Below are 25,572 nucleotides of genomic sequence, written 5' to 3' on the forward strand. Positions count from 1 at the left end.
CTCTCCCCCTCTCTGTGTACAGTATGTCTATAAAAGGAGCTCAAGTCTCACCCACCCACCCTACTGACCTTAAAACACACACACACACACACACACCCAGACACACGTCTTACATTTCTTGTGGGGACACTCTTTAACATAATGTATTTCCCAGCCCTTTACCCTAACTCTGACCTAAACCTGACTCTGACCTGAGCCCTAAAACCAGGTCTTAAACCTCAAACTGCCCTTTAAACTTGTGAGGACCAGACCGAATGTCCTTGCAAGCACAAACCTTTTGACTTTAATGGAACAGGCCTTGCTAAATGAGTCCAGACCTGATGAGTCCACATGGTTTGGTAGAAATGGTGTGAACCCCCTCCTCCTGAAAAGCTGACATGTTGGAGAAAAAAAAAAAGAAGATTCCTTTGCTCACTGGCCCCATCATGTGGTCATCATATGAACTGTGTGATACAAATGGGTCTGTACACTCACAGAGCACTTTATTAGGGACACCTGTACATCTGTTTATTTGTGCAGTTATTTAATCAGCCAGTCATGTGGCAGCAGTGTAATGTCTGACCTGGACAGCTCTACGTCATCGAGGGGAAAATGAATTCACCAGTTTAGAAGTGTCTTAGAGGATACTGTCAGCAGCTGATGCTCAGCAGAAGTTGGGTGATGGAGCAGGATGATGACCCCAAACATGGAAGTAAATCTCCTGCAGCTGCATTTAAAGTGGTATCTGACAGACATTATTATGTAACGTACTGTGAGCTTTTGTAACATGTCAAAACGCACAAATCCTTTGCATCTGAACTGTTGTATTATTTATTGTTGTTTTCATCCCGTAAAAGCATCTCCCATGACAACAAACCCTTCAACAGCAGAATGAAAGAAAAGTAAAAGTTCATTTACAGTCATGACACGACAGTGGAACCTTAACGCTGCTCCACAAACCCTCCCTCCCACTCATCCTCCTCCTAAAGACATGGGTGTCTGCTAACAACAACAACAATAATAATAATAACAATAATAATAATAATGAGAAGAAGAAGAAGAAGAAAAGTGTAAACAAACTTGGTACATTGGGGATTTGTCAGCGCCGGACTGTCATGGTATAATTACACCTATGCAGAAAAATATCAATAAATAATAAAAGTCAAAAATAAATATTCACTATTAAGTGCATCTATGTGTTTTTCTCCTGCCTAATGGTATCAGAAAGAAAACATTTTATTGCAACAAACGCCCTCTTAGTCATTTTTGCTGTTTTCAGGCTAATACAAGAGAAAAATGTTTGGACTGAATGTTGGGAAAAAAAACAAAACAAAAAAAATCAATAACTTGATTAAAGGAGGAGCAACTAGCAACTAAAGCAAAGTTTTTTCAATTAAAAAAAAAAGACGAAAACAATTTTTTTTTTAAATATAGAAAACTGCCTGTTTCCACAGCAGGTTAGTTGGTCTAACACGTCAATAGATGTTCAGATCCGAAAGTTAAAACTTTCTATTTTAGAGCAACTTGTGTTTTTATTAAATGTTATTGTGAAGAGCCTATAGGTTCTTCATGATAACATTTAATAAAAACATCAGCCTGCTATCAGGGACAGATGAACATTTTGAAATTAGTTATATTTTACAGAATACTGCAATATCATGAGAGGAAGGTCTTACTATTAAAAGAATAGTCAGGTTTGAATTTTGAATAAAGCTACAATCTGTTTTATGCAAAAAATAAAGGTCATAAAATTACCATTTTACAACAAAATGCCCTAATGTCAGGAGTAAAGTCATAACTGCAAAAATTATAAGATAAAGTCACTTTTATGAAAAAAACAAAAACAAAAACAAAACATACACAAGTGAAGTAAATCTGAAAAAGTGACAGGCGACCACCAGAACGGCCTGTCACCTGTCTGTGCAGTGAGTGATGTTCATGCTCTGCTGCTCACATCGCAGCATAAACAGTAGCTGTAGTTGACTTTCTTCTCATAATATCATGACTTTCTTTCTAAAAGGTTTGAGCTCATATCAAAATGACATATCAATATAACTTTATGCTCCAAATCTGCTTTTTTTTTTTTTTCTTATCTGTGGCCCCTAATGAACCAAAAACGCTTTTTTCACCAACAAAAAAAAATCAAAATCCCTTCAATGGCATCAGTGGAGAAAATGGCAGCCAACAGGTCAATGAGTCTCACACACACACAACACATCTAAAGGAAACATTCACTCACTGTCAGGCCTACGACTTTGCATCGACTAACAGAGGAAGTTCCTGTGGTAAACAGACAAACAGAAAGAAAGAAAGCAAAGAAACAAAAGAAAGCAACTAGAAAGATGAGTATAGCAGTGCTGAGAGGGACTTGAGTAGTGTGAGTAATAAACACATAGAGTATATTTAAAGCCCTAAAATAAAGAACCCTATTAATCCATTTAGCTTACGATGTACATCCTTTAGATGCGGACCGTACCTGCAAAGAACACAACAACCTCTACTGTGTCTAACCGTGAGTATAAATAATATCATCAACATGTCTTAACTAATCAAACCGACTCCACTCATTGGTCCTGATGTGAAGGCTTAGGTCCCGCTTCAGTCAGTCTGTGAAGCCTCAGGGTGTCAGAAGAACCAGCAAAGGTTTGGTCAAGTCACGTCACATTTAAGACTTTAAGAGCTTTTCAGTGTCAGCAACAATCAACAGAGAGACAATGAGGGACGTGAACTACGGTTCAAGACCTGTCAGAATAAAGGTTTTAGATGTGACGATGAACTGTACCGCAGACCTCCCCCACAGCTTTAGACGTCAATCCCTTTTTAGATTTTAGGTTTCATGTGTTTTTTTGCAGAATCAGAGAAAAGCACAGGCTTGGGGTTGATCCCCTGCTCTGGAACATGTGATCAGTGTGTGATGTGTGTAGACATGCATTTTGAAATGGTCTGCTGAGTCCTCCTTCAGAGGACCCCCACACTTGTTTTAACTCTCCTGTACATCATCTACAAGGAAGTTCCAACAATAGTGTGACTGAATATTTTTGTGCTGCAGCATAGAGAGTGTTGGAGCAGCCAGCTGTGGGGTCTACTGTACGACGAGTTATCTGGCCTCATCACCTGTTACTACTGGTTACGCTGTTATTACTGGTGAATTACAGTGTGGATGTAAGGCTGGTGTGTGTGTGTGTGTGTGTGTTTGTGGGATTGTGGACCACTCAACACTTCTCTCTTTCATCTATCTAATCCACTCATTTTTCAACCCACACATTTTCATCTAAAAGGTGCTATGTGTAGCATTTTACCGCCAGTAACTCTTCAGCACGCTGTCAGGTGAAAACTGAACTCAAGACAAATAAAAGGAAAAATGAAAATAAAAACAGAAGTGAGCGAAAAACAAACAATCCCATTTCTCTGCTACACAAATTATTTTTCTGACTTTAATTCTGATTCACACATTACTTAAGTCTTTACTGGCTAAGACATTTCTCAGTGCAACCTGATTTAGGAAATGACTCGTTTTGAAGTTAGCTACCTGTTACTAAGAACTCAGGAAGGATTTACAAATCGGTGGTGCAACCCCATCCAGGTCTCTAACAGCCAGCCTATCAAATCAAAGCCTTTGGAAGATAAATGCAACAAAGAAAGCCAAAATAGTTGGGAACTAATGATAATCCTCATTATATTTTACACATAAATTCGACCACATAAATTACAAGTTGGAAGCCTGGTGAAGGTGAAGACATGCAGCTTTCGTGCAATTTGTTTATAGCCTAACATTAGCTTTTTACTTATCACAATTCTATTTAGGCCTCAAAATCCATAAAAGTGGTGTTCAAGAGTAAGATTATCTTGCTGAATATTTTGTTTGTCACAGAGCTTATTTTCTGCAATAATCCAGAGACCAGTGCAAAAATCCTACTGGTTTTTTGTGGAGAGAACCGGGGGGGGGGGGGGGGGGGGGGGGGGGGGCGATGCTAACTTCCAGTCTAGCCTACAGAAATACGTCATCCCTGCAGCGCTCTGCTGCTTTAAGGCAGAAAGACAGATGTCAGCTGTTGTCTTTTTAAACAACAAACAAGTTGCTAACACTCACGTGCTAACTTCTGAATATTTATCACAGATCTTTAGTATCTTAAAATGTAAAAATGAGTAGGTTAGCATGCTACGCTAACATAAAAGAACAACCGAGACTGTTGGTACCATGGTTTTCAGTCGTAGAGGTACTATGTCTCAGAGATATTTCCCTCTGGATCAAAGACTGACCAACATTTACAAGCCTGAGGCAAGAAAACAGGGAGCAGGTATAAGCACAGTCTAAGCAAGCTATGAAATTCACATGTGATCACAACTATGAGAGAGACAATCAGCTACACATAGCACCTTTTCATTACAGAGGAAGTGATGGTCTAAAACTGCTTTGCACTTTCTGTCGTCTTGTTTTTCTGATTGTCAGCTGGCTAAAGATTTCCCTCTCTGTCCCTTACGTTCCTGTATCTCAAGTATTTCTCATCTTTTTCCTCTCCCACCTTCTCTGTCCTCTTTCAGTCTCCTGTCTTTCGCTGTTTCCCCCCCCCCCCCCCCCCCAACAGTCCACCTGTCCTCTCTTTCCCCCATCACTCCCAGAAGATGTTAGTGATGTCAGAGTCCAGGCTGAAGATCCAGATCACTAGCGGCGTGGAGATGAGGACGAACGACCAGGACACGCCCTGCACCGACTGGCTTAGCCTTGTCATCACGGCACTGACCAGTCCTGCATTAGCCCTTGTCCTCTGCAGCTCCTCTTCCTCTTCCAGTGTCTTTTTGAGTAAGAGATTTGAAACAAAGAGTTGGACACAGATCACTTCACAGACACAAAGTAACATTAACAGAACCATCGTCAAGCACGATCTCTGACCTGGATCTGGTTTCCGGGCTCGATGTAGTTGCGGGCAAGGAACTTGAGGGCCTCGTCCATCAAGATAACAGGAAGTGACATCTTCAACACCACCACCCACTGAGGCCAGGACAGAGGGCGTATCTGAAATATCACCTGATGTTACAGACAGAGGGAAGAATGGAGAATTAAGCTCTGCACAGAGGACGTGTCAGGGAAGAGCACACGTTTTTTAATGTGTGATGAATCAGTATTAACTTTCACAGTAAACAATCGTATCGTCTTTAATGCACACACAGTACATGCACGCATCCTTACCGGCAGTGGGTCTACATATAGAATGAGGAAGTGTAAGGCCATGGACAGACAGATGGCTCCCACCAGCCAGGGGTTTGACCAGGGGGGCATCTTCAGCAGGGACTGGTTCTCTGAGAGACTGGACAGCAGTAATAAAAACATTATTTCACTATTTACACAGTCTGTTCTGTCACCTTACAGCTTGGAACAACTTCACCTCCATCATGGATTCACAGCCTTCACAAACCTGCACGTACAGCAGTTTTAAACCACATCACTACACTCTGATTACCCAGGTACACAGTCACAGGGTGACACAAGACAGCAGTGTGGGATGTGAAGTTCAGTGTGTGGGTGTGTTTGTTTTTAATCTTACCTGTTCAAGGCGTTGCACATCTCTATGGTAACCAGGACAGACAGAGCCATGGTCATGGGATAAGGAGACTCAAAGACTGAACACTGCACACCAGCAAACTCAGCGTGGCCTTCGCTGCACTGCAGGTAGTGGGACTGAGGAGGAAACAAAAGTGTAAAACAACATCTGTCCCACCTTCCTTCTTACTATTGATACTTCAAAACTGGGTTAATATACACACCACAGGGTGCCACAGTGTATCCACTGAACTACAGTATATAATGAGGGGCATGCGCAGGTGTAGTTGTGAGGTGGTGTGTTTTTACCAGCTGATAGAAGGAAAGCTTAGGTCCATCATGTGCTGCCATAAACCACCAGGCAGCAGCTCCTACTGTGGCTGCTCCCACGTAACCTGCAGAGAAGGACGGTGAGTGGAAATGTGGTTTGTAACCTGGGCAGCTTGTTGTGTGTGTGTGTGTGGTAGCATGAATAATAATAATCTCATGATGAAATTCGGTCCCAGGCTCAAGACTCACATCCAATGATGAGGTAGCGACAGAACAACCAGCTGGAGATGAGAGGCTCTTTGGGGGAGCGAGGAGGGCGGGACATGATGTCCAGGTCAGGAGGGTTGAAGCCCAGAGCTGTCGCTGGGAAACCGTCAGTGACCAGGTTGACCCACAACAGCTGGACTGGGATCAAAGCTTCAGGCATGCCGAGCGCGGCCGTCAGGAAAATACTGAGAAGGAAGGAAGGAAGGAAGGAAGAAAAGGAGACAGTTAACTAAATGTCTCTATCAGGACGCCACTTGATTTTCTCCAGACATTTTGGAAGAGTTTCCTCCTTCCATTCGTATCAGCTCATTGTTTTTTTTTTCCTACTAACCAGACCACCTCTCCTATGTTGGATGATATCAGGTATCTGATGAACTGCTTCATGTTGTTGTAAATGGCTCTGCCCTCCTCCACAGCAGCCACAATAGTGGAGAAGTTGTCGTCAGCCAGGATCATCTCAGAGGCGGACTTGGCGACCGCTGTGCCGCTGCCCATAGCGATGCCAATCTCCGCCTTCTTCAGCGCCGGCGCGTCGTTCACCCCGTCACCTGTCTGCACCCATGAGATCGGGGGAGGATGGAGGAGGATCATTTAAGGATATCAGAGGACTAGTTGTTAACCTGCTTATGATAAGGCCATACACTCACCATGGCAGTTATGTCACTCAGGCTCTGCAGATACTCCACTATACGACTCTTGTGTGCCGGCTCCACCCGGGCGAAGCACCGGGCCGTCCGACAGGCCTGGCGCTGCAGGTGCGGAGGCAGCTCGTCAAACTCCCGTCCCGTCAGGCCTCCGATGACCCCCGCGCCCTCCTGCTCCTCTTCCTGCTCCGTGATGATCCCCACCCTCCGACAGATAGACAGGGCTGTCCCTTTGTTGTCACCTGGAGAGAAAAATGAAGAACACGTGAACAGACCATGTGTATAAATGAATGTACACCACAGTTTTATTCATATCCTGATCACATGACGCATCAACCTCACAGAAGCGTAACGCTTGGTAATATTCCCTAATCTAAAACAGGATTACTTTTCTTATATTTCTACTGTCTTTACCAAAGAAGCGAAGGACAAGACTTTCTTCCATCTCAGACAGGGAGGTCTGTCACCATGTGACACTTCTCCTGAGTGAACTGTCCAGCTGCTTCAGACAAACAGCCTGAGTTTCACTGCTAAATAGTGACGTCACTGTGCATGTTTTCCTTGTGTGTGGTAGAGCTTTGTACGAGCTCCAGTCAGCTGTGCCCAGTGTACAATGCAGATGTTGCAGTGGTTACGTTTCATCGTGAATATTAATGAACCACATGAGCAGGCAGATAATATTTTCTAATATAATAATGATCTAACAGTCCTTGCTTACCAGTGTGGGTCAAGCTTCAAAAACTCTGGCCTGAACATTTCCCATAATGCAACCAGTAGCATCATACCACTTGCCCTGCTCTGCCTTGTAAATGCCCATGTCTTTTAAATTCTGTAGACCAAGTCTGTAATGCAGACTGTCATGTTAAAAAATCTGTTTAAAACTTGTATTCTCTAAGCCAAAGATGATATTTTCTCAGACTTCAGTTGAAAGATTTAGTTGCCAACTGTTAATTTGGCAGGTTGAAAGTGAGTATTTACATATTTACAACAGATCGTATCAGGATGTTTGTAATTAAACTCAGTTTCATATAAACCAACTCTGATTAGAAAAAAATCACAGTTACGTCTTTTTTTTTGCACACATATACGTGTGTGTGTGTGTGTGTGTGTGTGTACATATGTCAGCTGTACCTGTGATCATGATGACTCGTATGCCGGCCTGCCGACACATTCGAACTGCGCCAAGCACCTCTTTCCTGGGTGGGTCCAACATTCCCACACAGCCCACAAATGTCAGGTCCGACTGCAGAGAGGGAACAGGTGGACACAGAGGACTGGTTTAGCTTCTCTACTGTCTCCAACAGGGATCACCAGCAGTGCATTTCATCATTTAGAGCCACTGGTCAACACTGACAGGAGGAGAGGTTCCAGTTCCCATTCAACATCACACCAACTTCAATCCAGGATTTTAAAAAGACAGATACTGTCTCATGTCCATATGTTTATATCAGAACTAGGACACAATATCTGGACCATAAGCCCTTTCTAAAAACATCATCATCATCATCATCACCTCATAGTCAGCAAAGGCAGCTGAGTTCTCCAGGTTGAGACAGTGGATGTCTGGGGGTGTGTCCCTGGTCGCCATGGCGAGGCAGCGCAGCGTGTCTCGGCCCGACCCCCACTCCCGCACGGTGGACAGGAGCTGCTCTCGAACCGCTGGGCTTAAAGGCACACGAGCAGAACCGCTGACCCGGATATAATTACAGCGCTCCAGCACGCTCTCTGGAGCTCCCTGAGGACAGACAGGGAAAAGATTACATGTTTGTGTCTTTTAACAGACACTGGATAACCAAAAAGATCACGGCGAGCGGTGTGTGTGTGGCTGACCTTGACGAACATCTTGGCTCCTGAGGCAGACCTGGTGAGTTTATTGGACGAACAGAAGACAGACATGGACTTCCTGTCTCTGGAGAACTCCAGCGTCAGCTCCTTCCTCATCAGCTGCTTAATCACCTGAGCAAAACCAATAAAAAGACAGTTAGAGTATGTAAAGTTTATCTTCAGCAGAGCTCAGTGAGCTTTGTTGGCAGGAAAACATAAATAAAAAAAAAAAAAAAACAGAGAGGAACAAACAGAACATTTGCTGTAGTGACTTTGAAACAGAAAACCAGGCCTCCACAACGTCCAGGTCCAGTCAAGTCAGTTTTATTTGTATAGAGTAAAACATAACAGAGATTATCTCAGGGCACTTTTCATAAATTACTCTTTATAATGTTATTTACAGAGACCAAACATTCCCCTATGAGCAAACACTTTTGTGAAAGTGAAACTGCTCTTCACAGGTCAGCTCTCCGTTCAGGATTAATGGTCTCACAGGTAGATGCAGAGGTCAGCACTTTGTTTAACTCTCTCTCTCTCACACACACACACACACTTACGGAGCAGCACGCTGTAGCTCTCTCAGCGGGGCTCAGTCCTCTCAGGTCAGTGTCAAACACGTTCATTTTCTCCACCAGACAGCAGAGGGCGGTCTCTGTTGCCTCCCCAACCTTCTCATACACTCCCTTTGCCTAGAAGACACACACACATATTTGTACTTCTCTCATTGTGAGGACACTCACTGACGTGATGCATCCCCTGGCCTCTCACGCTAACCTTAACCATCACTTCTAAAAACCTAACCCTAACCTAAACCTGATTCTAACCTGAACCCTAAAACCAAGTCTTAACACTGACAAAGCCTTTGAAGGTGTGTCAGAAAGGGAGGACTGGACAAAATGTCCTCACTATCCCAAAATGTCCTCACTCCGTAAGGTCTATAACTCAAACTGGCCCTCAGAGTAAAGTACAAGTAAACACACACAAACACGGAGAAGGACAAGTGGTTAAAGCATGCCGTTTACTCTCCACTGCATTTGTGGTAACACATCCTCACAATCACAGAGTGCAGTTTTAAATGTTCCAGAGCCATATATGGTCATCTGTGATGGTCTGAGCTGTTGCTGCAGTCAAGTTTGCATTTCATACCTCATTGTAGTCCAGTGATGAGTCATTGCACAGTGCACAGATGGAAGCCATCTCCACCAGGCCTTCATACTGACTGCACTTCACCACAGAGCCATCTTTGTAACTGGAGACAGAGAAGGAAAGAGGGACAGGTGGAGGACAAATCAAGACAGAGGATAGACATGGAAAAGGGGGGATGCTTGCAGGATGTAACAAAATGGAAGGAGGTTATTTAAGTGTTATCTCCCATAATCCACATTAATAATCCATAAACTGTCAGGGGTTAAGGGTTAAAGGTTAAAAGACACTCACACTTCCCCTTCAGGGGCGTAAGTAGATCCAGTCACTGTGAACTCGCTCAGGCTGCAGTGCTCCCCTGACACACTGTCCACTACAAACATCTAAACACACACACACACACATGCACACAAGCACAGATAGACAATGCAGAATCTGATTGGTTCAATAACGTTAGGAGATCACATTTGAAGTCAGTTCCACATGATAACAGACTAATCCATCCGCTAAACATCAGGTTTTTACAGCAAATCCAATGCTACATCTGAAAACTAAAGCTAAAGTGAAGACCTTATTGTGCAGAAACTCACAACAGTGTGGTGAGTGTGACATGACTGTTATTGCACTGATGGAATTTAGTGAATTTACCATCACGACATGGAGCAAGTGCATAAACAGCACATTAAAAGTGGAACTTCTTACTACAATATAAAACATGTCATTTTATTAATATAAACATTATATTATTTACCTCAGTGGCAGTCCCTTATTTAGAAGGGGCTTATGTTACAGACAGGCTTTTATTGCTAATATCACCTGCTCCCATATTTATCAGTACAACAACAGAGTCACACTCTGTCATACTCAATCCTCACTCGCTCTCTCTCTTACTAACACAAATGCCAGTTTCATTCACCAGTGAATTCAGCTGAACACCTCCTGTAGATTTTTCTCATTAAAGTATTCCAGCCTTCCTGCTACTGGTGGGCTTTTAATATTAAAAATCTCTAAATAAGCTATATTTGTGGTCCATAGATAATATCAACCCCCTTAATATTTCATTGTTTTTACTTGGCCTGTATTAGCTACTGGTCTTTATATTTATATATTCAAGCTGGAATACTGGAGACATTACAGTATATAGGGTATTTATGTGTTTGACAGAATGTAAGCAAGATTAACCTTTGTTAATCTAATGTTAGATGTTAGCATGACGAGGCATTAAATCAACAACAAAGAGGATGTCACCCCGTCAGCATAACGTCAGCATAACGTCAGCCTGACGTCGTGTTTTCCCATCATCTCACCCTGCAGACTGACATCTGGTTGGTGGTCAGTGTTCCTGTTTTGTCTGAGCAGATAACAGAGGTACAACCCAGCGTCTCCACTGACGGCAGGCTGCGGACGATGGCGTTCTTCCTGGCCATCCTCCTGGTGCCCAGTGCCAGGCAGGTAGTGATGACTGCTGGGAGGCCTGGGAGGAAGCACGACAGGCAGAGGACGGTGATGAGACAGCTTTTTTTTTTTTTTTTTTTTTATAAGAGATAGATGACTAAGCTTCTCCACTACAGCACTTGATTTTGCCTTGCTCAAGGACACATCTAAGAAGAAGTCGGTCATTTGTTTCCCTGCCTAAATTTTGCCAGCTTATTTTCCTGCATAGATAGATAAGATATTTGACCTTCTGGTATGGCCGCCACAGCCAGTGCCACCGCAATCTTGAAATAGTAAACGGCTCCTCTCAGCCAGCTGCCTCCATGCACTGGGTCATTAAAATGTCCCACATTAATGGCCCACACTGCCACACAGATCACACTGATGACCTGCAGGGTTAACAGCAAGACAACGTTAGGTGGAAACATATTACTCAGACATAGACTGATTCTGTAGATTACAGATGTATGGTATAAACACTTTCAAATCCAAAGTTAAACACTAAACTACACATGAAAACACACAGGGGCTCTTGCCTTAGACAGCTGCTCTCCAAACTGGTCTAGTTTCTGTTGTAGCGGGGTCCTTTCAGGGTCCGTGGAGGCCATCTCATCTCGGATTTTCCCAATCTCCGTCTGCACACCTGTCGCCACAACAACCCCGATGGCTCGCCCCGCTGCAATGTTGGTACCCTGGGCAAAGGTCATGGACAGGAGTAACTTTCACTGTTGTACTGTCAGACTCGTCTTTATGATAATATCTGACACGGTGTCACAGAGTTTCCAAACATCAGGAGCTCTGGTTAAAACAGTGGTGAGTATAATCTGTGTGAAACCTGAGATTTCTTTTTCTCCTTTAATACCAGGTTCTGACGTGTGTCCCTCACATCAGTCTCTCAGTCCAGCAGTACTCTGATAAAAAAAAAAAAAAACACCAACAAAGACAACCTGCAGGTCTTGCAGCCTGTCAGAGTGATGGTGCTAAATAAAACATCAATGGCTGTTGTTCTTTGACCACAGACCACCTGGAGACTCAGCAGCCTTTGAGGTCTGACAGAGATAACACACACACACACACACACACACAGTTTTTTTTTTCCTCTTAGAGAACAAATGTGGGAACCATGAATGTCACAACAGCTTTTAATACATAAAATAAATAAATAAATAAATAAACTAGGTGGTGATTGCACAGGACACATTTCTGGCAATCTAGCATTAGCATGTTCGTTAATCCCAGTGGCTCTGAATTTTTTTTTGCACATTGTGTTTTATCCACCTTAATCTATCTTGTCATTTTAGAGTAGCTCTGAGTGCTCTGTCTCTCTGAGCAGACAAACGCTCTGTGCCCCGGTAAGTGGCATGTAATGTAACAATATACATTTGTTCAAGTACTGAGGTAAATCCACCAAAAAACAGTTTCACCAAAGTATCATTTCCTTTTTTTAAAAGGTTAGAGATTTTCCTAAAACAGCTGGTCACTGCAGCTTTAATCAAACACTATTCAAACAGACAGAAATAATGCATTTATTAAGGATTATTTTCAGCGGTGGATTGATACGCATTCTAGTCAGTATTCATCAGATGGTGCAACCGCTGCAAATGAACAGACTAAGAAAACTATAAAAAATGTTTTTTTTAAGGATAATAATAGGAGACAGGAAGTGTATACCATTTCATACCATTAGCGTAGCTTGTCCTCTTTAAGACATCGTCTGTCTTGTAAAGCATCTTTAGTGTTAGCAGTAAACAGGATGTTGCATCATCAAGCAGATCCCAAGTGACCTTCATGGCCGAGTGAAAAGGTTTGGTAGATCTCTTTCACATTTTGATAAAAACAGCTTACTTGGTAGGTCGGTGCACTTCCCATGTCAGCTGGTACAGCCAATCAATAACTTGCAAAATGTAATTTTATCTTAAAAATCTTTATTCTATTTAAAAATTAGATGTACAAAAATAATACAGGTGTCTAAGAAGACTGTTCAATGCGAAATTAGTTTCAAAAGTCAGGTTGCACAACTGCAAGGAATGTATGTGAAATAAATAATGTTATTTAAAGCTCTAAGATTATTACTGACGGGATATTATCCTCTACCAGTGTTGCATTCCAGTTACTGTGTATTTAAGGTTTTAAAATCTTGGAATACTTCTGATGAATGCATTTGGATTTGGAATTAAATTTTCAATGGACTTAAGTGGATGTTTCAAATTAAACCATGACTTGTTCTCTGTTTAATCCCGATCAGTTACAGCGTATTGTAATTGATGTACATGTATTGCACTGTAGGCTATTCCAGTTGCTATGTACTGAATCTGATCTCATGTGAACATGTAACTTGTTTTTTTATCAACCTACTACTGATACTTCAACAGACTGTTACTAAAACATGTTTTTGTATTTGAAAAAAAAAAAAAAAAAAAAAATGCACTTATTCTGCATTTTTTCCTGTCATTACTAATTTTGTCAGGTGGCAAAGCTGACAATCCTCAGGCGGTGCAGCCTAATGAAATATTAATTGACGTACAGTATGAATTCTTGACATACATTCATTTTCTATGCTGCTTACCCTGGGTACACCCTCAACAGGTCGCCAGTCTATCACATATAGAGGACAAACGACCAATCACACTCACATTCACACTTATGGACCATTTAGAGTCGACAATTAACCTAATCTGGATGTCTTTGGACTGTGGGAGAAAGCCATGTTGCTGTGAGAAGACAATGCTAACCACTCCACCACCGTGCTGCCCTATAGATGGACAGACAAGCCAAAAACATAATGTCTCCGGTCAAAGCTGTGGCCAGCACTGAGGTATGAAAATACTGCCTGGACATCCATTTTGAAAAGACTGTTTAAAAACTCCTTTTTAGATGTTTTATATGTCGCTGAGTCTTTTGACAACCTTATCCTTCAAGTGTAACTCGACAGACATGAGACTCACAGAGAAGAGCATGTTCTTCTTGTCCTGGTTGACAGCTCTGGGATCGGGTACAGGGTCTGTGTGTTTGAGGACTGACACAGACTCCCCCGTCAGAATGGACTGGTCCACCCTCAGGGTGGTGGAACGGATGGACGTCAGCCTGATGTCAGCTGGGACCTTATCACCAACTGGGGAAGTGAAGACAGAGACACATTTCATTTTATGTTATTCTCTATACTCTCATTTCCCCTCCATTTAAGATCACGGCCACTTAAAAGGACCCAGCAGGCATCTTGAGTCAGGATGGCAGGTCATAAAACACTGACATGGACATAAGACAACAGCGTATTTTAATGTGTTTGAGTGTTTTGTTTCTTTTACTGTCATGGTTCCGTGTTTGAACAGGACTTCAGGTGTCTATTATTCGATCCAAACACACAGAAGGTCTAACTCTGCTCTTGTTTATCATGAAAACACCATTCACTTCACCAGCTCAAATCTTACTGACCCTAATTTGAGCCCATAAAAATAAGCCCCTTTCAGACATACGCTAATCTGAGGGTAATTTAACATGTTGTTCTCATGTCTAAATAAGCACATGTTAAAACCATGACGGCAACCTTACTAGGTCAGACCGATTATTTCTGTTACACTGTCAACACAGCTGAAGAGCCAAAGCTGAACCGAGACACAGTTAGAATAAAGGCAGCAGCAGAACAAGGAACATTTCCAGAGAGAGAGAGAGAGAGAGAGAGAGAGAGAGAGAGAGAGAGAGAGAGAGAGAGAGAGAGAGAGACAGAGAGAGAGAGAAAATGAATCTAAAATCTTTCTTAGACCTCAATAACACACACACAATGCGTTTTGAGAAAACTGAATGTGTACATAGTTTTTGTTAGTTTACAAGAAAGCTCCGTAGGGCATCTTTAATAAACTAAGCACTATTTGATTGTACCAGTGATTAACTCTGACACCAAGCTTCATGGCACCAAATGCATTATCTTTCCTCTCTCTCTCTCTCTCTCTCTCTCTCTCTCTCTCTCTCATTAGGAAGCAGCTTCTCATTTCTAGCTTGTGCTAACCCGTGAACTAATGTTGCCCGAGGGAGGTCGTTTCAGTTATTGCTATTTAACATTGAAATCGAAGGACATTCTTGCAAATTGGATCAAGCAGCTCGCGAAAAACTTGATGCATCAAATTTATGGGGTTACATTTTACTTTAATGTGTCAGATACATAAGACTCTGGATCAGTGATACCCAATTATTAAAAGACTTTCATCAGAATCGAGGCCAGAAAAACGTGATCTCTCGTTAAATGAGTATCTTCCTAAAAGGCAGTTCTGAAACAGTTTCATGAAACATTTTTTTTTGCTCCCACATTTAGTAGTGATTAAATATAACGGGATCTTCCCATGATGAAACAGCTTAATGTTCGGGGGTTGTTTGGCTTGCATAATTTTCCACCCATGATTTGATGGAACATGATCTTTTTGCTATTCAGCAAAGCCAAATCACTGGTATGGAAAAAGCTCTGTTAATTCACGGGTGCATGGACACAGTCAAACAGTCTTTCTTGAATAAGATCTTCACTAAAAAGGCTCACATGTGGCTCACACGGACCAAAAAGATATATAAAGCATCAATTAAGAGTCAAAAATAATCATTCAAGGAAAATGTTCCACTGGTTTCCCCAGAGATTCCAAGAGGAAACCATGTGTCCGTGATACGATAAAACATGTTTGTTTTATGAGAACAAGGACAGACTGCTACACATGAGAAGTTAGCATTCTATCTTTTAGACAACCACGGCGGTTCATAAACTGTTTACAAGTGTTTATACATGTCAGTGAGTCAGAGAGAGCAGACAGAGAAACGCAGCGGCTTCACTGACATGTTAGACTTTTGCTTTCAGTCATCAATCCACTGACTAGTTAAAAACACTAACACCACTTATTCATGAATATAAAGTGCACTTATTGAACCTCAGGTGGAAGTTAATGTATGGTTCACCTGTACAGTTAACGTTTCTCATGTTAAGGACAGAGGGTGTCATTTGTTGTATAGAATGTAAAGCCCCATTTGTGATTGGTGACTTTGGACGACACTGTGTCAGTCTCATCCACAGCTGGTGCCATTTCCCTGCCTCTGGGAATTCGTCTTAATGTGTGTATTAATTAAATGTAGCCGGGCGGCCCTGTAAGCTCATTATGGACGGTTCACAGTGTCCCGCAAAATTCTGAACTATCGAGGAGCTAGCTGGTACTGCATCTTGCTCTTGTCTTTCTCTCTCACTAGCCTAGCTGGGCAGTGAACCTCTTCATACTGTTTTAAAGGACTGTGGATGGTAGTGGGACAACTGGAGTGTCAGATGTGCCTGTGTGGCAAAGCCCAATGGTTTACATGGCTCACAGGTCAGACAGGAGGACGCCTAACCAGAATTTTGGTCTTTTCTTTTGGTCGAATAAAGGCCTCACAGAAGGCAGGACGGACTCTGCACAGGGAAGGGCAAACCCAGCGAGAATTGCCCAGTGAATGTATGTGAGGCACGTTGTATTTTGTGCAGGAAGTATTTCAGACTCGGCTCAGTGGGAATCAAGGCAGTGGAGTCCCACAGGCACAGTGAGAAACAGAGAAACTGCAAAGTCAAACCGCCAACAGACTCCGGGTATTTCCAGTTCTGTTCTACCTTTGTTTCCACCAGCCCTACACCCCCCCACCGCTGACACCAGCGGACAACATTCGGGTGTACGCCTACACCGACAAAACACCAACCATACAAGTCAAACGAGGGAGTAAGAGACTTATTCCACACAGAGACTGAGTGAGCAGCGATTCAAAGGTCTGGAACCAGGACGCCTAAATTGGTCTTTCTCAAACAACACACATCACAGCTGGTACAGACATAAATATTATACTGTTTAGATCTGCTGGTCTACAAAGTAATGGACACAAGTAAGTTAATGTCAAGCCAGATTACTAACACAAGCTACTGGCCACTTAAATCCCAAAATGTACAGCTGTGCCCAAAAAGGCAGAAGAGAATATAACAATAACAGTGAGTTACATTAAACACAGATTCCAGCTCTGATTCTAGGTCTGATCAGTGTCACAGAGTTCCCATGCTCCAGAGGACAAATACTTTTACTACAGTCAGAAGGGCACTGGATCACTAACACAGACACACAAAGAGACACACACACACACCTAACCCTGTTTCCTCTCTCTGAGCAGCTCCAAATAGCAGCGGGTATCTGGAGGATTCAAGACCTGTCTTACTGGGTCAAGATGAATTTGTGTGTGTGTGTGTGTGTGTGTGTGTGTGTGTGTGTGTGTGTGTGCTGTTACTACAGCTGACAGTGTTCATATAACACAGCTGGACTGATTTTATCTGTAAACACAACTGAGCTCAACATGTTTATTCAAATACAAAACATTTTTCACACGAATCGTTTCAAATGTTAAATGTTCCAAAAAAGCCAGCGGGCCAATGGGACGAGGTCCCATCTGGTCCCATCTGTCCAACTGCCGTCTCTGACAAGAGGAAAGCTCAGATGCATGTTGGAATAAACACCTGAAAAAAAAAAAATGCTCCGAGGCACTGAGAGATGCTGAAAGCAGTACTGTTGACCAGGTTAGATTTTCCATCTCCTCTAAGGAGAATGATCACACTGGCAACCAATCACCGGCAAGGAAAAAAAAAAAAAAAAAGATTTATGCACCAGGACATTAACTTAAATGTCATATGCATCACGCAGACCATCCTGCCCTTGTCTGGTGTTTTAGCTTTCATGAATCTATTCTCCAAAGCTTTCTGAGACTGCGGCTTTGACATGTACTCCAATCACATATTTTCCATGAAGGCCTTGTGTGCCTCTCACTGGGTTTCCATGACGCTGACCGGCAGAGGACAGGGCAGAGACGTAGCGGGCAGGCATGCAGATTGTGATGTTTGCCAGGAATGATTAAATAAAGATGCCAGAGCGTTACTTCAGCCATGTCTAAACAACCATGCACTGGAAATGCACTGTGCTTCAACACAAAGGTATTTCCATCCTCGTGGCAGCACTACAGACACACTCGTAGACAGCGTGTCAAGCATGGAAACATGGATTTGTAAACTTGGGGCTTCAGTTTTCTATTATTAATGGCTCCTGTGTGTGTGTGTGTGTGTGTGTGTGTGTGTGTGTGTGATTCACTACTACAGCTACTGAAGAAAAACTGAAAAGCTAAAGTGGCAGCTCTACAGCGATGGTGAATCTTGACCACTGTAATAGAAAGTACATTTAAAGCTGCTTTAGTACATTTTTCTGTTGTCAGGTGTCAGTTATCACCAAACTTTGCTGCTCTGCTGAGCCTGTTTGCCTCTCCCAGCTCACTGCGGATCAACTGCTATTTTTGAAACTGACAGAATTATTCTGTACGCTGATATTTTCACATTCATGATGCAAAGAAACACAGTTCAAAGGATGAGTTTTCAAAGAGATGCTGAATGGAAGGTGAAACAGTAAACACTGTAAATTGGACAGTGCCTCAGACTAAGCCTTTGGTTATGTTATCAAACCCTACATGTATGATGAGGATGATGACGCCTCTTGTGGTGCTACATGTCCGCTTACCTGCAACTTCCACTATGTCTCCAGGAACGATGTCTCGGGCTCTGACTCTCTGGACACTCTTCTTGTCCTGTCGGTACACCTTCCCCATCTCTGGCTCGTACTCCTTAAGAGCCTCGATGGCATTTTCTGCATTCCGCTCCTGGAGGACACAACAACAACAACAACACAGGAAGATGCAGTGTGTGACAATTTTATCCCACAGCAAAGCCACAGATACTGCTGTAGTCCAGGTACTACCATGCCTGGTATATGTATCAACAAAATTTAGATTTCACTGAAGCTGTTTCTCTGTTGATCTGAACAGGGTCTTCAATTCTTCTCTAGGGCAAAATCTCAGCAAAGATGCTGTAATAACAGTTCCACAATGGTGGAGATCTATAAGAATAAACTTCTGTTGAAGGGAACCTTAAAATTGAGCAGTACCAAAAAAAAACCCCACCTATGAACTCTACATTTTGCTATATCCTCGCAATCTATTTCAGCATTTAACTGTCATAATAAAGGTGACAGGCACAGAGGCTACACCCAGAAACAGAGGCACATTCAAAAGGCCCTGAAAATCTGTAGTTTCTCTGATTGGACCTTTGTTAAAACCTAAACTAGGTCAACAGGAAACAGTGGACCAAAAAAGAAACAAACACAACACAAGATGAACCACGCTGCTGTCACACAGAGCCAGTGTCGCTGAACACAACCTGAAGGACTGTTTTTCAGACCCACCATTGGTAACAAGAATATTAATTAATAAATTACATTTTTGATTTTGTTGACCAAAAGTAGAGTTTAGACCTACAGGGCCTCTGTTATGCATCAAGTGTGTTTACATTATGGCAGACCTTAGCTTATGGCTAAGCTTCTCAAGAGGCAGCAGTGACTGAGTGAAATGTAATCGCTGTGAAAAAATAATTTTTGTGAGGCGACGTCATCTAACATGTGGGACCCTTTGCTGCAGCAAAGGTATAAGGATGAGGTTTGTTTGAATCAGCTGATGTTAGCAAGTCCTAGCAAGTAAACGACAGACCATCATGCAACAGGATTGCACCTGCAGCAAGGACATGTTGACATTGCAAACCATGAGACCTCAATGGTCAAGCAGCAAGACAAGGAGGACAAGCTTCTGGCTCAGTGTGTTACGTGGGCTTGAGGTGCACGTAGATTGTTGAAAATCCTCTTTTCAGTTTTTTCAGATACTCCTCCGTAAGGAACAACGTTGTTCTGTTAATTGTCCTTTTCCTCTTTGTCCGTTCAGTATCTTCTTATGGTTTGGAGAAAGGCCCAGTTTGGGTGACCACAGGGTTGAAGTGCTTTCCTGCGGTGTGTTTGCTCCTTCTCCTGCCCCTCTTCCCTTGTGGACACATTCTGGGCCTGCGTAGGGTTCTGATAACCACCAGCCTATGCTCCAGTGGGTGGAGAGAATAATATTTCCAAAGAGGAAATATTAATCTGCGTGCGTGGGTTTTCAATATACTTTAATGTTGAGGCTTCTGTCATCTTCACTGTGAACCACACAGTCCAAGAAGGCCAGACTACTTCCTCTGACATCCTCCCAAGTGACCCTGATGTTGCGGTCTACTATGTTTTGATTTTGACACTAGTATCGCCCACATGCCTCAACCAGTGGCTGGGAGCAGTTCCTCTGAAGGAGCTCAGGGCTCATGGCACAGCTGTGCCTCTGTGTGCAGAAACCCTCATGGACGTAGTCAGGCAGAGGCTGGTTTCTCTAGAGTACAGGCAGTAATACAGTGGTCGGTCAATGGCTTTGTCCTTTTCCATATGTTCCTCTTAAAGCTGCTGGTTGGATCTTGCCTCAGTGTCTCATAGGTGGCCATGTTGCTGAGTAGTCTGCGACATGTTCATCCATTCACTGTGCCTCTTCTTTTATCGGTCAGCCAGAAGGTGATCTGGTCTGGTCTCTTTGTATTGATGTGTTGCCTTCCTTCCTTCCTTCCTTGGATGGTGAGGTTTTGGAAGGTGGTGCTTTCAAACTGGTGAGGGCAGCTGATACCTTCAACCTTAGTTGCTCCACCTCTGTATCTGCCAGCTGTTTCTGATGACTGACTCTGTGCCTGTGATGAAGTCTATCACTGGTATCTGTTCAGTGTTAAATTCAGTCCCTTGGCTAAGACACCCTCTTCTTCACCCACTTCTCATGAAAGTCCAGCTGTGTTGTGTTGTCATCCTAAGACAACAGAACAGTTGGACATTTTCATGAATGTGTTGCATTGCCATCCTGAAAGATGTGTTTAGGATCCTTTACTCAGGCCTACTTGAATTTCTGTCATCTTCAATGTGCGGTGCACAATGAAACCGACAGAAGCATCAACATGGAAGTAAACAGAAAACCCCCACACACACAGATCAATATTTACTCTTTGATTTTCACCACCCACTGGTACAAGCTAGGCGTTATCAGAACCCTACACCACTGGGCCCTGAACGAGCCCACGGGGACGGGGGGAGCAAAAACGCATCAGGGAAGCAGAGGAGTGAAAGAAGTTGTCTATGTCAAACTGGAACAACCATCACTAAACAGAGGAGGTGGTCTGCAGCTCTACATATCAGCCACTTACAACGAGGTCTTGAGACTCCTCTCCAGGCAGCTTAACACCCGTTCACACCAGGACTCAAGTGACCTTAACAACTCACATGATGGCTGAGTGGGACAACGACTCTCAAGGTGTTAACGGCCCCACAGAGTTTAAATACTTGGGACTCCCCAACAGTCTGTTAGAACTAAAGAAGCCTTTTGGACAAGAACTTCAAGCAAGTCCAGCTGCCTTCGTATAGCACTAAGAAACTAGAATGGAGCTCAGAGGAGCACATACCGCTGCCCAATCTCACAGTGTGAAGGGAAGTGATGAATAATTCCTCGAGCCGCCCCTTTAACTGGATCCGCACCACAACTGAATGGGTTCTTCCCTAACCTTTGGCCCATCCCTCCACCAAATTCGGTGCAAATCAATTCAATACTTTTTGCTCAATCCTGCTGACAATGAAACAAACCAACAAACATTCATAGATGAAAACATAACCTCTTAGTGGAGGTAACAGTTAATGGCAACATTGTGTAATAAAGCTGCTTTAATGGTATCTGAGAAATGCTTCAAAATTACAGGGGATCTCAACAACCGCTCATCCAATCGACTTCAAAATTCACCTGTGTATTGTTAAGGACCCGAGGATGTGCAGTGTCAACAGTTCTCAAAAAACATAAAAAGTGAAATATTAAACGACAGTCCATCAGGACTGGTGTCGTAATCGATAACGGACGGGTTGCAAGATGGCAACGCTGGATCAAACGCATGGATTCCCCCGCAAAACAAGCTGCAACTACAAAAGCCTGCACAGGATCGTCTAAAGTGAGGGAGTATTTTAGACACAGACCCAAGCTCTGCAAATTGCAAACAGCTTATCACAGTAGTACAGCAGCTATGCACGGACACTTAAAGAGAAGGCTGGAGCACTTGGTTTAAGACCAGACAAGACAGCACTGTTTTGTTTACTTTTTATCCACACTTGAGCATGATATATAAGGATTATTAACAGGCAAAACAAGTACTTCATTTACCTCATGGTAATGTAACATTACACCATACATCATCCAATGTGGTTATTTGGCCGTTGTATGGTTTCTTCATTTTTTAACGTCCGTGTACGAGTGAGAAAATGGTTTAAACTAACGTTACAGACTGTTGTTAGTCAGTAAATCATTTCAGTTATTTTCCTTGCTAATGCAAAAATACATTCGCCAGTTATTTTCTTCACTGCCTATTATTCCAGAGATTAAATACATCAGTGTCACCTGAAATTAGATGATGATCATTAGATGATTGAATAAAATACTGAGCTAAGCATGTTTTCAACAGGCACTACATTAGTTACTGTCAACCCACAAAAGTTAGACACACACACACACACACACACATTTTACCTGCCATACTCCTACAATAGCATTGGCAATGAGGATGAGGAGGATGACAAAGGGTTCAACAAAGGCTGTGATCGTTCCCTCCCCTTCTTCGAACCAAGCCAGGGTCTACGAAAGACACGAGACAAGACAGAGAGAAAGCTGACCATTTGTGTGCAGTGCTGTGTGTAAACAGCAGGGTTAAACTGATGCGTCAGTTTCTACAAGTATATAAGCCGACTTGACAATTCATACACGCTATGTTGTAGAAATGATTGTGATTACTTGTATAAGTCTTGTGTGTGTGTTTGCTTGTGATTGTGCATATAGTTGTGTTTCCTTACAAATGAGATGCAGGCAGCCAGCAGCAAGATGCGAACCAGCAGATCCTCAAACTGTTCGAGGACCAGCTCCCAAAGGGACTTCCCTGCACAGGGACACCAAGAAACACAATGAGCAGCAGCAGAAAGACAGAAAGAAAGACTGTGATAGGTAGTTAGCTAGATAGCTAGATAGATAGCTAGATAGCTAGATAGCTAGATAGACATATAGATAGATGCTCACCTTCTTCAGCTGGTAATTCTGTGAGTAAAGAAAGAGATGATGGAGAAAAAGAAAAAACAAACATCATCACCACTGATACTTTGTGTTAAAAAAAAGCCCATATACGTGTGTGTATGTATAACACACAGTGTGTTATTAGTCCATTGAGTTTTCCTGTTGTGTTTCATAAAAAAAAAACTAAAAACAGCACAAAGCCTACCGTTGGGTCCCCATCTCTCCCTGTTCTTCTTCAGCTGCTCACAGCTCAAACCTGTGGACTCATTTACACTGAAGAAGCCCAAAACCTCCTCCACCGTCTTAGTATGAGCATTATCCATCACTATGGAGGGAGGAGGAGAGAGAAGTCAAGGCAATATCAGTTTCAGCAATAAGCTTCTTCAGTACAAAAATATCACGGACTTCAGACCTTTAACTGCAGTTACAACAATAAGAGAAACACGGGTCAGTTCAAAGGGTCTGTAGTGTACATTATCATTCAGTAACCATCTTCTTTACAACTAAAACTACAGGAAGGTAATATGACTTTGGGATGAAGGTGCAAACAACAAAGTATCTTTATTGTATTCAACATTTTTAGATTTGACTATTTTTTAGGATTTTCATGATCGTTAAAAATATTTCTGAAAATACAGTTTTCTTATTAATCCTATTAATCACATTGGAGTTGGAGAACACTGACTGGAACTCACCTGATTTTCAATAAAGGACACTATGTCAGTATTTTCAGCATTTGAAAAATGACCTGCTTTCAGAATCTGCTTTTTGGCAGCTGCAATGACAACTGCACACTGTAACAGCAGCAGGGATTCATATGTACTGTACAGCCAAGCAACCACACAAACTGGAACCCTCAGAGACAAACAGGCCCATGAGACATGAGTTACTATCCATAGGGTGTGAGCTGCCTCTGAAAAATATCTCCCTGTGTTGCATCACATTGGTTAATGTTTATTTCTGTATTTTTAGGCTGTGCTTCTCTCCTTGGCCTCGAAACTCCATTTAAAAATCGGACAATTTAACGCTCTCTTGCCTATTGCCAAATGAGCGGTACGTGTTCGAACAAGACTTGAAGCCTTTTACAAACATTAGGTACCAGTCGTCAATCCGGTGCATATCTGATGCACCAAGTAGGCTAGCTTCCATTAAAATAATAATGTAACAGTAAGAAATAATTTGCCTGTTGTTCCGATGATCCTCCCGCCGCTATGGCCGTGTGTAAGCGAGCAGCCTGGGATAATTCACAAACTTTTAACATTATTTAAATAATTCATGCGAGAATATCTACTAAGACTTTACTCTCGGTGACTCATAAAAGGCCCAGTCAGGTTATATAAAGAGGGCCTGTGTTTAAGATAATTAAGTCTGGATGATAGCTCAGAAATCACTGATGCCAATTTCTGCATCCGCAAAATACCAAACTGACCAACCGCCCCACGCTACACAGGAGCCACACGTATGCTAATAAACTGTTTTCAAGCGAAACAGTCACAATGCTGACAACTGCAGTTTGTCCTACGTTACACATATCATATGTAGCACTGAGTACTTTCTTTCTGTTGTTACGAGTAGCCTCGCCTAAATCCTGGGTACCATGACGGATATTTCAAGACTCAGAGACGTGTTGCTCATGACTGATGATGATAATGCTATTGGATATGGTTGTGTAATTAACAGCGTAAACAGTAATACAATAAGGCATATGTCAAACGACAGGTGAAAAATCATAACAAGCTAAAGCCTTCGAGCCATAAGCTAGCAGCTAGCAAGAGAGCTACATGGATGTCCGTGTAGGTGACTAGACAGCTAGCGTTAACGTTAATCCTCCGGAGATGAACAGGTTGCTTACCAGAGCGCTCGGTTTGCCCGTGTGTCGTCTGTCCACTATATCTACAGTTTTAGTAAGTCAGGATAGATCACAGCACCATGCGGTATGGATGAATAACCCACAGCAACGTCAAGGAAGGATCAAAAACTAATCTGAAAAATATAGATTTTACAGTAGGCTATCTACTCATACTGTAACAGCCGCTCCTAAGTGAAAAATCATCACTCCATTGAAACAGTTTGATGTCCGAGAAGAAAAAATCTGGCCTGTTAAAAAAAAAAAAAAGGCTTATGTAAGGCAAATGTCTCTCTAAATATGGTTCAAGAGTCGTTTATCCAGACAATATGGTATTATGCAGGACTATCTATGGGGTCAATATTATTCAGGCTAAAGGATACAGCACCTCATCATATCAAGTTAGACAATCAAAAAGTACAACTTCCGGTCTTAACTTGCAAAATAAAGAGCCCTCCTTGAGAAAAGTTTCATGCCATGATAATAGCTAAATGTATATTTCATGACAATGATTGTTTCAGTATATTTTGGAAAATTGTTCAAGTACTCCACAACCAACGGGTAACCGTCAATTGTATTTCTTCCAACACCAACAGATTTTAGGCTTTTATTTTAAATAAAAT

General features: G+C 42.5%; 1 protein-coding gene across 1 annotated transcript; it reads right to left on the reverse strand.

Annotated features, from left to right (window-relative positions):
• Window positions 1-2,068: 2,068 nt before the first annotated feature.
• si:dkey-28b4.8 (sarcoplasmic/endoplasmic reticulum calcium ATPase 2) lies at window positions 2,069-25,256 on the reverse strand. Its single transcript, XM_041037033.1, has 24 exons — window positions 24,956-25,256; window positions 23,309-23,428; window positions 23,110-23,127; window positions 22,890-22,972; window positions 22,570-22,674; window positions 18,639-18,777; window positions 14,046-14,212; window positions 11,637-11,792; window positions 11,348-11,489; window positions 10,974-11,140; window positions 9,961-10,049; window positions 9,670-9,772; window positions 9,081-9,212; window positions 8,530-8,655; window positions 8,213-8,434; window positions 7,831-7,942; window positions 6,703-6,941; window positions 6,387-6,607; window positions 6,038-6,240; window positions 5,828-5,913; window positions 5,523-5,656; window positions 5,168-5,285; window positions 4,871-5,005; window positions 2,069-4,772 (listed from the first exon to the last, which is right to left on the reverse strand). Exons 2-24 carry the CDS (start codon window positions 23,424-23,426, stop codon window positions 4,590-4,592), a joined length of 3,198 nt encoding a protein of 1,065 aa, XP_040892967.1. The 5' UTR covers window positions 23,427-23,428; window positions 24,956-25,256; the 3' UTR covers window positions 2,069-4,589.
• Between the last annotated feature and the right edge of the window lie 316 nt (window positions 25,257-25,572).

This window comes from Toxotes jaculatrix, chromosome 4, assembly GCF_017976425.1.
Source record: "Toxotes jaculatrix isolate fToxJac2 chromosome 4, fToxJac2.pri, whole genome shotgun sequence".
NCBI classification, from domain to species: Eukaryota; Metazoa; Chordata; class Actinopteri; family Toxotidae; genus Toxotes; species Toxotes jaculatrix.